We start from the raw sequence: 15,495 nt of genomic DNA, 5'->3' as shown, positions 1-15,495 counted from the left end.
AAATGGTATCTCAATCAGTATCCCATTTCATATTTCAAAAACTTTAGAGTTATTATTGAAAAAACAACTATCCTATTAAAGGTGTATATACTATTCTAAAGTTTCCCAAGCCTGAGACTGAAACACATTGAGATAGTAATGGAAGATTACATATGCTCGAGATTTTATAATATACGTCAGGAAATGTAGGAAATGGTAATATGAATGACGTGGCAAATAAAACCAGATTTTTTCATGCAGCAACCCCAAAAAGAAGCTTAAAGAGTAAGTAATAAATTAAACAGCAACATCTTGAAACCCTAAAAAGCAACGAACAAACAAAACTAGACAGACTGAAAACAATTTAGTACGTGCTTTATTTCTATTAAATCACTGTACCTATACTATATCTATCTTTTTATCTATCTATATATATACACAATGATAAAGCTCCTTGCTTTATTTTAGCTCCTACATTCTCATTCTTCCTTTATCTTTCTCTCTCTCTCTCTCTCTCTCTCTCACAAGGTTCCAGTTGATGTGATTCTCCACTATAGCTCCCAAAACCACACACCCTTTACAAAAGAGAAGGAGCCATGGTTTTTTCTTCAATTCCAGCTTATCTTGATCCATCCAACTGGCATCAGGTTAGGGTTTTTTTGTTATTATTATTCCAATTTTTTATTTCATTTTTCATGTGATCGTATGCCAATAAAGCAAGAATTTCAAAAGATAAATATTCTTCACTCCTTTTTTTGTTTTGTTTTTTGATCTTCTCGATTTTTTTATTTAATTTTTCATAACGTCTTTGTTACTACATCTTTAATTTTCTCTCCATATACTCAGTTTTTTTCATTTTCTTTTTCCTATTTCCGGTTTTGTCAGCCACAAAATCATCATATAATTGGCACAAACCACCATCTACTCCCACCACAGCAGCCGGAGGGGGCGGCGCAGCCTTCCCCGCCTCCTCCGCAGCCCCATGGTGGATCGATCCGGCCAGGGACGATGTCGGAGCGGGCTCGAATGGCGAACGTGCCGATGCCGGATTCATCCCTAAAATGCCCTCGGTGCGAATCCACCAACACCAAATTCTGCTACTTCAACAACTACAGCCTCTCTCAGCCGCGCCACTTCTGCAAGACCTGCCGCCGCTACTGGACCCGCGGCGGCGCCTTGAGGAACGTCCCCGTGGGGGGAGGCTGCCGCCGCAACAAGCGGAGCAGCAAGTCCACCACCTCCAAGGCCTCCCCGGCGAGCGACGATCGCCAGACTACCACCTCCACATCCACCAGCGGCGGCGGTATGTTAGGCCTGTCGCCGCAGTTCCCACCTCTTCGGTTCATGTCATCGCTGAGTCAACTCAACGACAACTTCGCCGGAAACATGGGCTTGAACTACAGCCTGCCGATGGGGACGAACGAGATGGGGTTCCACAGCGGCGGAGGGGAGATGGCTTCGCTTCTGTCCAGCGTCGGCGGAGGTGGAATTGAGCCGTGGCGGCTGCAGCAGCATCCTTTCCTTGGCGGTTTCGAGGCGTCGCAGCCGGAGAATTACCAATTCCACGGCGGCGAGTCAGGGTTTCTGAACAACGAAGCAAGTCGGGCGAAGTTTTCGAGCTCGCTGTTGAGTCAGCTAGCGTCGGTGAAAATGGAGGAAAACCCTAATTTTTCAAGGCAATTGATGGGAGGAATTGCAGGGAATGGAAATGAACGATGGAATTCCAACACGAATTGGACAGAGCTCTCCAATTTCAGTGCTTCTTCGACGAGCACTCCATTGTAATGATCTCAAAAAATTCTCTATTAAGAGAGATAAAGGCAGGAGAAGATTGAAATTTGAAGAATGATGATGGCGGATTTGTTCGGCTGAAAAAGCCCTAGAAATTGGTAGGTTTTAATTTTTATTTTTCTTTCTGGTTTGGTTTGGTTTGGTTTGTTTTGGGGATCATTGAATCTTATTTTGTTGCGTAAAATGCCTACTAGCTCTGTACTGACTGAGATTAATGTTTAGATGAATGTGCGATTTCTGCCAGTTTTTTCGCTGTTAGAAATTGAGATCTAAGTTTTCAAATTCTCTTTTATATTCAAGAATGACTACAAATAGAAATTTCTGGGATTGAGTACACATCGTGTGTAAGTGTAACTAGATTTATTTTTATTTTGCTTGACTAATTGCACCTATGAGTGAGTATACATTGTGTATAAACGTTATGCCAGTAAAAATAATAAGTTACCTTCTTAATGTAATCTAGCTACACTTTCAAATTAAAGTTTATGAACTACATACCCGCTCGAGCTAAAGGAGATTCGATGCTAATTATACATATTTTTGAATTATATGTTGAATCTTTACTTATTGTTCTGTTAAAATAAAAATCTGGGGATCAGCTTATAAGCGAATATGATTGGTTTAAACAACATCAAAAGTTCAAAAATTAAAAAAAGGCATTGTGTTTGAGAAACAAACATGTTTGAAAGGATAAAAATATACAGGTCCTATATTACTCTTCTTTTATGTTGCCTTCCCCTTTGCTTTGTGCATAGTTTGTAAATAAAAAAATAATATAAAATTAGTATAGCAAAGCTATTTAATTCTAATTCCTTTAAATATAAATTCAAACCAGTACCACATTACTCAATTCGAATTAACTTCATTTGTTACCAACGTAACTTCTATATGTATATATATGTGTGTTGTGTATTGGGGATTAATAGGGAGTATCTGTTTATATTTGTATGTGCGTCTGTGTATCATGTAATCGTATATTATTGTTGAGCATTTATTTGTCTGTATATGTACGAGCTTAAAATTTGAACTTATAACCTTTTACTGTTTCAGGGAGGTATCATATAAAAACATCTAATAATACAATTTTCAAAAGAAAATAAAAAGCTCAAACTTCAATGCCTTGAAACCATATAATTACCTACAGATTACATCGTACCCTTAAAACCTAGAAAAATCCAAACTATTCACTTTTGACCAAATTTCTGAAATTTCTTATCAGAAAATCTACCTAGAATTTAGTTGTGTTCATTCCCCTAAGGAAACTTCTGGTGCAGACCATGTCGAAATGTTTTTGATAAATAATCATTGCCACTCAAATATGTTTATAATTGTATTCAAGTATAAACCATGGAGTATTTTATTATTTTAATACATACATATCAAATTTAGTTGTATTAAAAATGGCTAATACTAAGATACTACTATGTGACAATTAATTAATTAATTAATAATCTCTCCGCCCACTATAATTGAGACATTTTTTTGGAAATAAGATTCGAGAAACGTAAAGTGTAATGAATTAAGTGATGAGAACAATGGTAATAAACTGATTCTCGCGAGTTTTGACTTAGTTCACACAATTTGCGTTTTGATGACTTGGATTCAATGTTATAATTATGTGAATTAAATGGTATAATGATGTAAATTCAAAAAAATGTTGGAGTATATTTTTGCATTTGTATTCACACATTTCTTTTTGATGATTCCAAAAACTTTAAATATTTGAGAAATTTTTAGGATAGAGAAAATGGTTAATATGCATGAATTATGTAGATATGTTATATCTTAAATTACCTTCAACATGAATATATATTAAAATACAGATTCCATAATTCCTTTGATCTCAATCATCTGAATCTCAGATCCGATGGCTAATAAACAATCTTAGTTAAACATAAGGGATGGATGCGGAGATTAATGTGGTCCAATGTGTTAAAAGTGTGCATGTGTTGGTAAAATGGTAGAATGGTTAAAGGTCTCGGGTTCACTATGTTTAAATTTATTCATTTATCAACCAAAAAAATAATTTTGTGGTATGAAACAAAATTCATTATATGACTCTTATAAACATTAGTAGTACGTATCCTCGTGACGACGTTAGATAGTTTTCCTTCTCAAATGCAGTGGTAATAGTTTGGAAAGAATATGTTGTGATGTTTTGTGTTTTTGTCGGACAAGATTCTTAAAAGACGCCATATTCCATGCGCACTCAATTCCACAAACAAATCATTCTCACCTTCCATATCCAAAAACCCACACAAGAATTCAATGTCCCAGAAACCCATAAAAGTTTCTAAAGTTTGAGAGAGAGAGAGAGAGAGATTTGTGCAGTACCAAGAATCACGTAAAGAGTGGAAGGGACGAGTGTGATATATATGAAGACAACAACTCGAAGGAATTTTTTTGTTTAATTTTTATGTCACTTAGACACCTTTTGGTTACGCGTGAACACTCTCTCTATCTATCATGTGTGTGTGTGTGTGTTTTGGTCTTAGGCAATGTCAGTTTCCTTTGTAAATTAATTGGTCGTGCTCTGACAATGGAAATATGCATGTTCTATCATATTCTACTTAATTCTTTTTAGAGTGATGCTAAAGGGCCATAAAGAGTTAATTTAGTCCATTTACATGTATAAAAAAATTAGAATTACCGATATAAACTTATATGTGTGTGAATGGACTTGTGAGTTGATACTTATCTTTGAATTTCATTACGTAAAACACATTAATATCACGAATTACTGTATACGTTGAGCAACAATGAAGAAATGACAGTAGTAATAAGTTGAGCAAAAACTACGAAAAAGCAACACTAACATGTTGAGCAACATATAATGAAGATGATATAAAAGTAAAATCAAGTAGTATTAAACCAAAAATTTGAAAAAAAAATCAATTTTTTTTGTTATTTAATTAATTTATGGCTGGGCATAATGTGGCCGCATAGCTTTATTCTTCTTTTTATTACCTAACTATTGTGCTTATTTTCCTACTTGAAAGAGCGCCTTATCCATTTTAATGTGTACATTTATGTAATTACACAATAGGAAATGAGACTGCATTTGAATTAATTATATGGTTTATATCAAGTTTATTAAAATATTTTACACGCCTATAAATAGAGAACCGAAAATTAATAAATAAGTACTAGTATATGTTTAAAAAACTAGATAACACCTAGTCACCTATCACACAGTTAAGAGGAATAACTAAATTATTCTCAAAAATTAAAATAGGTAAGAATATTTATTGTGCAATGAACACTTGTAAGAATATTCGTTTTTAGAAAAGTAATAGTAGTAGACAAATAGATAAACATGGTATATTATAAAATAGGAACATAACAGGAACAATATCGAATGTTCAAAAAAATTGGGATATATATAGTAGTCAAATAAAATTTTATAAACAAGGCTATAATAATTTTTCTTTAAACATGATGATAGAATCAATGTTGCAATCATATATTTTGATTTTAGAACATATGACTTCATTTTCACACTTAGTAGAGTTGGTTTTGAAAGAGCGGCGCAATCCAAAATTTCCTAGTCGTAAGTCATGCCTATTACTATTATATTTACCATATTTACCAATTACAAAATGAGAAATGTTTTAGAGACATAATGGCAATGCCATAAATGAGGTTAAAATGGTAATTATATATTATTTGGTATTTTTAATTAAAATTTTATTTTATATGTTTACTTTATTACCCCTATATTAATTTGTTTATTTATTACACCTATAACCTATTTAAGGATATAAATGTAGATTATGCATATATTATGCGTGCATTTAATAAACACGTGAATCATATATACAATCTTTTAAAATATGACTGGATAATATTTTTTTTATCTATTCCCCTTTTATTGCATTTATTTAAAGAAAATTTTAAAATATAGAGTAGTACAATTTTATTAGCAAATAAAAAATATTGGATTTCTTTACAAATTAGTTTTATAAATTTTAGTTTAAATAATTTAATAACAAATCATTAGAAATATTAAAAAGATCTAATATTATTTAACTTTAAATAATCAGAATTATAAGTTTGATATTAATTTTTTACGTTCGATTTTTTTTTTTAAACTATAGAATGATTGAATAAAAAATTATTTAAAAAACATATAATGCTATTTAAGTAATCAAATTTTTCACAATTAAATATAATTATTTAGTTATGTAGTTTGTTAATTAATAGTACTGTGTTGATTCGTAATCTATATTAATGATTTTTATGAAACTAGTAGTCTTAAATTTACTTGACAAGAATGTTTTTTAAATCCGCTCAAAAATTTTAATCCATTGCTTTAGTGCATGATTAAGTTTGTCTCCAATTAATAAATATGCATTTGATAAGAATAATTAATTTGGTTTAATTTTCCTTAATTAGACATATATCAATTCAATACTATAATGTTATGGTAAATTAGGCACAATGTAAATTATACTTAGGGCAAAAAAATATAAGGGCATTATGGCATAGAGACATTATGTCTCTAAATCACTACCCTTAGAAGATATATATTGGAAATTTGAAATAATGATAGTATTCTCCAACAAAAGACTTTTTGAAATAAGCAATTTCCTGGTCTCATACTTCTGTGGATAATTAGATAATACTAGGAGCAATAAATGTTTTTAGTATATATATTCATATTACTTCTATTGTTAGCATTAATTGGAAACTTGGAATGCTCTCTCTCCATCCGACACACTTTCCTTTTTAGTTTGTCTCAACCAAGATGACACAATTCTAAGTTTGGTAATTTTCTCTATTCAATTAATAAATTCAACCATTTTTTCTCTATCCAATTAAATATTCAATTCTCTTTCGCTCTCCATTTAATATCTACACTCACTATTTCTCTCTCCAATTAACCACATTAGCCACCAACTTTTAAATCCATGTCGAGTGGGGCGGCGCAGAAATGAACATGAGTAGGGGCTAAATTTTCAAAATTTTATTTAAAAATAAATTTTCATGTAATTATTATTATTATTATTATTAATAGGGGCTTTTATATACTAATGTGTTCAAAATATAAAGAAAATTAAAAATTTTATAATAGAAAAAAATAAAAAAATTGGATTCATTAGGGGCTAAACCCCTCCCTCTTTACATGTAGGTCAACCCATGATGTCGACTAAGAAATATGTCATCTTAGCCTAATAATTTGAATCTTATTAGATTATTATACACGGTATTTATGGACATAGTATATAAACAATCAGTTGGAGCAAACTCATGATATATGACATCCAAAATCATTACATCAATATTACTATTAAGATAAAATTTCATTACCTTGCAGACAAAAGAATCTTTGGATTTTCACTTTTGTAAGAATCAAGGCTGCCTAGCTAGCAGCAACGAATAAAGTCACTATTCTGAAAATAAAGCTCTCTCTAAGCATATATATATATATACAGACACACATGCATATATTCAGATATAATAATGCAGATTTGATTATTTGTCGGTTAGTTGTCATAATTCATGGGTTACTAAGATTGAGCAATCTGCGGCAATTAATATAGTATGCTGTCGTGATCCCAACAAAGGAGTATTGGATTATGCTAAAGATAGATAGCTGTAGTAATTAATTACAAGGGATTAACTTAATCGGTACTAATTGGGCTCGGAAATCCAAGCCAGATCTGCTAGCTACGGAAAATTAACATCCCCACACACACACTGTGGGTACTGTGTGGTGCAGAGGGGCAATAGAGCATGAGCTTTAGCTTTTATTACAAATGTTCTTCTAAATAATGCCTCTATAATATTTCCCACAAAAATAAAAATAAAAATAAAAATAAAAATAAAAATTTAGATAGCACTAGGAAGACCCTCACTTCACCTACTCGTGCCATTTTTTAGTTTGTTTTTCTTTACTGGCTTATTGCAATGTTAACACATTCACTAGGATATTATTCATTTTGTTAGGTTTTGATGGAGGACTCTGACACCAATTTAAATCCCATGGTTGATAGAAGGGGCAATGGTAGAAAACAAATTGGTGGGAATTTGAGCTCTAAGATTTCAAGAAACTAGAATTATATGATTGAAATAGATTGCAAGCCTTTTTCATTCTTATTAGTTGATACTTCCTCCGGTCCAACGTAAGTGAGAACTATATAGTTCTAGACTTAAATACAGAGTACTGTACAAAATAATTTCAATTACTGTTTTATCTAAATAATCAATAAATTGTTAACAAGAACTAACATAAATTCGATATCTAAGAAGAATGGAATTTATCTTTGTTAACAATTGGATATGAGAACTGAAGAACGCCAAATTTGAATTGAAAAAAATAAAATAATTGTATTGATGCGAGAGAGTCTGTTTTCACAACAGTCGGCTACACTTATCTCAAGAACGACGAGCTCATTTTAATGGCAGCTCAAAAAACAGCTTAACTGAGAGCATCCACGTCCGTGCTCTTGCCAACGAGCACGAATGTGGGCCCGGACCCACTTTTACTCTCTGCTCTTAGGCAATAGCACAACACCCACATTCGTGCTCTTCCGCAAGGACAAGCTCAAGGGTCCCACTATTCTATTATTCAATTTAAATAAAAACATTTCCACAATATTAAAATGTATTAAAAATAACCGGAATAATATTACAAATTACAAAAAAATTAAAAATTACATAATTAAAATCCTAAAAATTACATAATTAAATTCATAAAATTAAAAAAAACCCACTACTCGTGGCCGAATTTCGCCCAAATGGATGATGAATGTGTGTAATTATAGATGATTTAGGACTTAATTTTTTTAAAAAAAATTTCAAAAAAAATTTCAAAAAAACTGTAATAAAATCTTTATATTTTTGGGAATCCGAAAATATATTTTTTTTAATTTTTGGTATTATTTTCGATTTTTTTTAAAAAAAGAAAAAGAAAATGCCAACGGCCAATAGAAACGTGCCACGTCGCCCTGCTCAGCGGCACGGACGTGCTCTATGTATCGAACAGAGCCGTGCCAGCGGCGGACAGGGGGTGCCGTGCCGCTGGCACGAACGAGCCAAACTCACCGCTGCGGATGCTCTGAAGATACAAAACACAAAACAAAAAATCCATCGGCTAGTTTATTGGACGGCTATAAATCGATCCAACTCAATTACGGTCACGATGTAATGAGCTATTATATGTCATTCCTCCTTCCTTGTGTGTGACTGATCATATAATCAACAAATCTTCACCTTGGATGTTTCAATCACCTCGTTGCTCCTTAATTACACAGATTCATCAAACCCCTGCACAACTCTAACTTATCTCTTGGTAAGGCTTAAGTAAGTACATCAGCTGGATTATCAACCGTGCTGACCTTAAACACTTTCACCTTTCTCTTTCTATTTCTTCTCTCACAGTGTAATCTAACATCAATGTGCTTGCTCCTCTCATGGAACACTAGATGTTTGTCAAGACAGATTGCATTATTATTGTCACATCCAATAGCCTTATGAACCATCCTAAACTCTGAAATCAGATTTCCAATCTAAAAACCTTCCTTCACTGCCGCTTTCAAGGCAAATTACTCAGCTTTTGTGGTTGAGGTCTATGATTTCCAGTTAATAGCTAAACCATACATCATAAAAACATAACCTGATTGAGACCTACGATTATCAATATTCCCGGCATAGTCAGAATCAGTGAATCCCACAATAACATTACCATCACCATTCTCACTCCCATCAAACAAATTTCCATCTTTCAAATAGCCCAGAAGCCACTTGACAGTCCACCAATGTTCCTTGCCAAAATCATACATAAACCTATTTGTTACACTTATTGCTTTTGCAATATCTAGTCTGGTGCATATTATTGCATACATGACACTCCATATTATATTGGTATATATATGGAACAATTTAACATATTATTGCATACATGACACTCCATATTATATTGGTATATATATGGAACAATTTAACAAAAATTACTATGCCGAGCACCAATTAAATTGATAAATTGAGATAGACTATTAAAATTTAACATCTCCATCACTTTTTAAGCTAAAATGAACCAAGGACCAGAAGATAGCAAATACTGGTATTATGTTTTGGGAAAAAATGGACTTTAGTAGTTACATAATTCTATAAATCTCGATGGATCACATCTGGGTTTTTTTATATTCGTTTGATTAATTACACAGAACTAACACAAATAATTTTTCGATCACTGTAAATTGACTGTACAGATAAAGTATCAGCATATTTGGGCTAAAGTTAGGCCCATTTGTTCTTAAATGAAATTGGATCCAAAAATCATTTACCAAGAAGCTTGTTTTACCTTTCTTGAAAATCAATATTTTTTTTCGATTCTTCAGTTATGGAAAATTTTATTTCGTAAAATATAATCCGCTTCTAATTTTTCTTTACTTACCCAATCATGGAAAAAGAGGTAAGGTGCAAATATTTGAAAGAAGACCTCAAAGTATTAGGGGGGAAAAGTAAAGCAAAGTGAAGGTGGAATATTTTGTAAGGAAAAGCTAATTTATTAGATACTTGGATTGTTTTGCAAATGTAAATGTAACTATGTAAGTACCAACCGGTTTGGATTTATTATTCACTGATTTCATTTAATGATTGCTTTAATGAATATCAATTTGATGACACGACAAGATCTGGCTTTGATTTTAAAGATATGAAAAAGTAATTGTAGCTAGATCCACTTTGTTTGGCGTGTCACGCTCATATTGTTACTCAATCTCCATAAACATAATATTCAAAGGGAATGCTGGTTTTTTATTGGAATGTTTTTTATAAGTACAATAAGAGTAAGAACACGGATATAGACCCGGACCCACTTTTATTACTTTTTTACTCTCTGCTCTTAAGCAAGAGAACAACACTCACATCCATGCTCTTCCACAATGACATGCTCAAGGGTCCCAACATTCTATTATTCAATTTAAATAAAAACATTTCCACAATATTAAAATGCATTAAAAATATCCGAAATACTATTACAAATTATAAAAAAAATTAAAAATTACATAATTAAAATACTAAAAATTTAAAATTACATAATTAAAACACTAAAAATTTAAAATTACATAATTAAAATCCTAAAAAATTGAAAAATAAATTAAAAGTGAGGAGAAAACGGATATAATTTATTGGGAAGTGGGAAAATATTTTTTTTATTTAATTCAGATTTTTTAAATTAAATCCGATTTTTTTAAAAAAGAAAAAATGAAATTGCCAACGGCATTGTCGTTGGCCAATCAAGCGCCGTCACGTCAGCTGCTCAACGGCACAGACGTGCTCGATGCATCGAGCAGCGCCGTGCCAGCGGCAAGAGCACAGCGGCGAGCAGGGGCCAGCCGCGCCAGCGGCAAGGACGTCGTCCTTACCAGCGAGCACCGCTGCGGATGCTCTAAATGCTGCAACATTATTAGACATTTAAAGAGGACAGATGATTAAGGTGATTTAATTTGTAAATAGAACAGGATGATACGTCTTAGTTTTCTCTTTTCACGCATTATGTTATAGAATATCCAATTAAGTTGCACATGGATGGGAGGACATGCCACATGCCAAATACCTATTGACGTCAATATTTTTTTATTTTGTTTTTGCCTATCACTAATTATACTTTCAATCAAATTATTTTTTCCGGTTAGATATTTTTCAGGTGGTAATAAGTATACCCAAAGTGAAGGGATTAATCTTCATCTTATTACTGATATAAATCCTTGCAGACTACTTACAGCGATATGATTAGTTGATTAGATATGCACGTAAATCATGATGTATTCAACCAATTATTGTCAAGGGCAAATATTGTAATGATTATCTACTATGCCTTGGACTCTGTCATACTCCACTCTGTATTTAAAAAATAGAAACATATAAAACGGCACAGATTTTAATGCATAATTGATAAAGTAGGTGAGAAGAATTGATAAAGTAAAAGAGAGGAAAATAAAAATGAGTAAAATAAGAGAGAGGAAGAGAAAAAGTAGTGAAAGTAGTATTACTGGATTGTGAGGTCCATGTCCTAAAATAGAAAGATTCTAAAATTTTTATTTTTAAGGAACGACACAAAATAGAAATAGTTGCTATTTTTAAAAAACAGTGGGAGTATTAAAAATGCACCGTCACATTTTTCTTTTTAAATCATTTCACTGAAATGTTTTTTAATTTATCTTTATTTTTTTAATCTCTGTTTTCATTAAATCACAAAATAACACAATAGAATATCTTGTGTTGAAAATCAGATATTTTATATTTATTTGGACGGAGGGAATAGTATAACTTTCAAACCTTTTTTATTAAATGCTTCAGAGTTAACGAATTTAACAAGCCATAAATTTTTTTCATTTAAATTTAAATTGAAAATATTAATCATGTATTGCAATAAATCATTTTATTCACAGCAATTTTACTAGCAAATACAGTTAGTTGGTCACTTGTTCTTAATATATTTAATAGTTGTACAATATTTCTATTTCTAAATTAAATGCCTTAACGAAGTGCATGCACACCACGTTTTGAGGTTAGTCACTGAAAATTCAAATGAGTTCATGTATAGTTCCACCTCAAAATGACCTCAGCATAATGCAATGTCGGTGTTTAAGTCCATAATATCTTCTATCAAAATATAAAAATAATTTATTGTTTTGTGAAGCCAAGCTACCAATGACGTATACAGAGTTTTTGATTTGGGGTACGAATTATATGAAGAATAATTATTATAAATAAAATAATATTGATTATAAAAATAATTTAAATAGTAAGAATTTTTTATATGAAGTACGAGTTGTAATAAAAATAACACTCCATCCATCCCATTTTAGGAGTCTCGGTTTACCATTTTAGTCTGTCCTACATTAGGAGTTTCGATTAAAATATTCCATAAATGGCAATAGGCTTCACATTCTACTAACTTTATTTCACTCATACTTTATTATAATATTAATATATAAAAATGAGACTCACATTCCACTATCATTTTCCACCAACTTTTGTTTACATTTTCTAAAACGCGTACCAAACTCAAATGAAACTCCTAAAGTGGGAACGAGGAGTGCTACCTAAAATGTTAAAAATAAGAATTTCATATTAAAAAATAAAAGCAATAAAAAAACTTAGAATTTTTTTATTTGAAGTACGAGTTATGTTACTTAAAATGATAAAAAAAAATTAGAGTATCAAAATAATAAATAAAGCAATTAAAATAAATGAAATAACAAACATAATAGGGAAAATCAAAATAATTAAGGTATAGTAAACAATCCTAATATCTATAAAATAAAATAGGAATGCAAATTTTTACCTAACTAAAAATTAATTACTGAAGTACTACATTACAATAACGAAAATGTTAGTAGGAGTGCAAATAATTAACTAACTAAAAAAACTAATTACTACGTACTTTAACAAAAATGAAAATGTTAGTACAGAAATAAAAAAGTATTCAAACATAAACATAATTAAAACAATGAAAAGGAGAATGCATAACAAAAATGAAAATGTTGAGTATAGAAATAAAAAGGTAGTAGTTTTCATAAATCAAAAAGAAAAGGAAAAGAGAAGGAGAATAAAAGTTAAAAGTTTTGCTCTAGCCGAGAATTGAACTCGGAGCAGTGGAGAGGCATTATGAGCGACGGACCACTTGAGCACCAAGCTTTGATGTAAATTGCTAATTAATGTAGTATTAATATAATGAATTTTGGGGGTACAGTTGTACCCTCTTGTTCCCACTTCTATACACCACTGCAAGCTACACATATTTATTGAGATTACTTGGGCATCTGAATTCCATGAGTCAAAATAGTAGCTTAGAGCATCCGCAATAGCAGATTTCCCGGTGGACGTCCGACTGGGACGTTCGCTATTGCATCATTTGAGGCGGACACGGACATCGGCGGCAGACGAGAGGTCGTCCGCGGGTGAGCGCGGACGTCCGTCGCGACGTCCGCTATTGCGGTGACACGACGGACGTCCCAGTTTCCGATTTAAAAAAAAAACTCTATATATACGGCGGATGTCCCAATTTTCGAAATTTTAATTCCGTAAATTGTATATTTGTGAATTTGTGAATTTTTATTATTGTTCTTGTCCGTCGGGATGTCCTTGGGGATGTTCGCTATTGTGCAGTGGGATGTCCTTATGACGTGGCCGGAGGTATTTTTTGGGTGTCCGCCGGGATATCCGTTCCTATTACGGATGCTCTTATATTTAAAGTTATCTATTCTTCTCTAGAGAAGTTATCATTATTTGCATTATATTCTACTCCTACTATGTTCCTACTTATTTTTGTGAAATGGTTGATGTCTTTTTAGTTTTTTTTTTCTGATCGTATAATTTTCTTTACATGAGTAGTACTCACTCCGTTCTATAATAGTGGAGTCATTTCTTTTCGACACACAATTTAAGAAAAGATTATGTTAATTAAGTTAAGTAAATAAAGAATGAAGTAGGATATGAAAAATGTAGAGAGATAAAGAGTGAATAAAGTAACTGAGAGTAAAATATGTGAGAAGAAATGTATTAATATTTACTAAAAGGTAAAATGACTTTTCTATTATAAAATGTATCAAAATGGTAAAATGATGTACTACAAAATTGAGCAAGTATAAAGTTGAAAAAACGAAATTTGAAAATGGTAGAATGTGCATTTTATTCAAGTGAGGGAAAATATTTGGAAAACAAAAGCGACAAATTGGGGCGCATATATTTCGGTGAAAAACTGCACATGGGTTAACACTAAGCATGCACAAACCGAACCGGCCCAGCGGTTAACCGCCAGTTCGGGCCCGCCGGTTCATGAACCGAAACCGAAACCGGCGGTTTGAACCGTCCGGCGGGTTCGCGGTTCAGGCCGGCCGGTTCAGGGTCGAGGGATAATTGAACCGTGAACCGGCGGTTCAACGGTTCCAACAGCGGATTCCGGCTAGGGGCGTAGGATTGCAGGCTAGGGTTGCGGTTCAAACCGACGGTTTCTGATGAAAACCGCCAGTATTCGGCGGTTCCGGTGACTTTTCAGGTAGCAGGTCGTAGGGTGCAGGTCGTAGGCCTAAAAACCGGTTAGAAACCGACGGTTTTTGTCAGAAAACCGTGGACTGAACCGACGGTTTCGGCTGGCGGTTTCTGTCAGAAAACCGTGGACTGAACCGCCGGTTTCGGCTGAATTTGAAATTTCAATTTTTTTTATTTCTTCCAATTTTACTCCTATAAATACCCCACTTCCCACTCATTTTTACTCACCACATTCTTGTGTTAACAAGGATTTCATTCTCAATCTCTATTTCTCTATTCTCTCCTCATTCTCTCTAATTGCTCAAGTTGTTTACTAGTTACTAGTTACTACTTACTACTATATTTATTGTTGTGCTCGTAATTTACCACTTATTCCATACTCCATATTCAATCCATACTACTTTCATTTATCACTATGTCTTCTTCTCGTCGTCGACCAGGACGTGGTGATCGGGGCAAGGGAATTGCCCAAGATCAAAGTACTAGTCGTCCCTCAAAATCAAGACAACCTAGTCGTCGAGAAATTATGGAAGAGGTTTCCCGAGTGGCGGCTGAACGCATGCAAGTAAGTAATGAAAAATTATTTTTACAATTCATAATTTCATAAGATTGAGTTTTTTTAATTTTTTTGTGTTCCTAATTAAACTTCAACTTATATTATATTTATAGATAGAAGAAGATCATAGGATGGTCATGCTACTCGCTGAAATGCATCTAGGTGGG

General features: G+C 32.8%; 1 protein-coding gene across 1 annotated transcript; it reads left to right on the top strand.

Moving 5' to 3' along the window:
* The first annotated feature begins 461 nt into the window (after positions 1-461).
* On the top strand, positions 462-2,062 carry LOC121759904 (dof zinc finger protein DOF5.1-like). The gene is made up of 2 exons (XM_042155477.1): positions 462-626; positions 865-2,062. Exons 1-2 carry the CDS (start codon positions 576-578, stop codon positions 1,762-1,764), a joined length of 951 nt encoding a protein of 316 aa, XP_042011411.1. The 5' UTR covers positions 462-575; the 3' UTR covers positions 1,765-2,062.
* Positions 2,063-15,495: the final 13,433 nt, after the last annotated feature.

Source organism: Salvia splendens, chromosome 13 (genome assembly GCF_004379255.2).
Source record: "Salvia splendens isolate huo1 chromosome 13, SspV2, whole genome shotgun sequence".
NCBI classification, from domain to species: Eukaryota; Viridiplantae; Streptophyta; class Magnoliopsida; order Lamiales; family Lamiaceae; genus Salvia; species Salvia splendens.
This window is presented reverse-complemented; position numbering and strand designations above follow the sequence as displayed.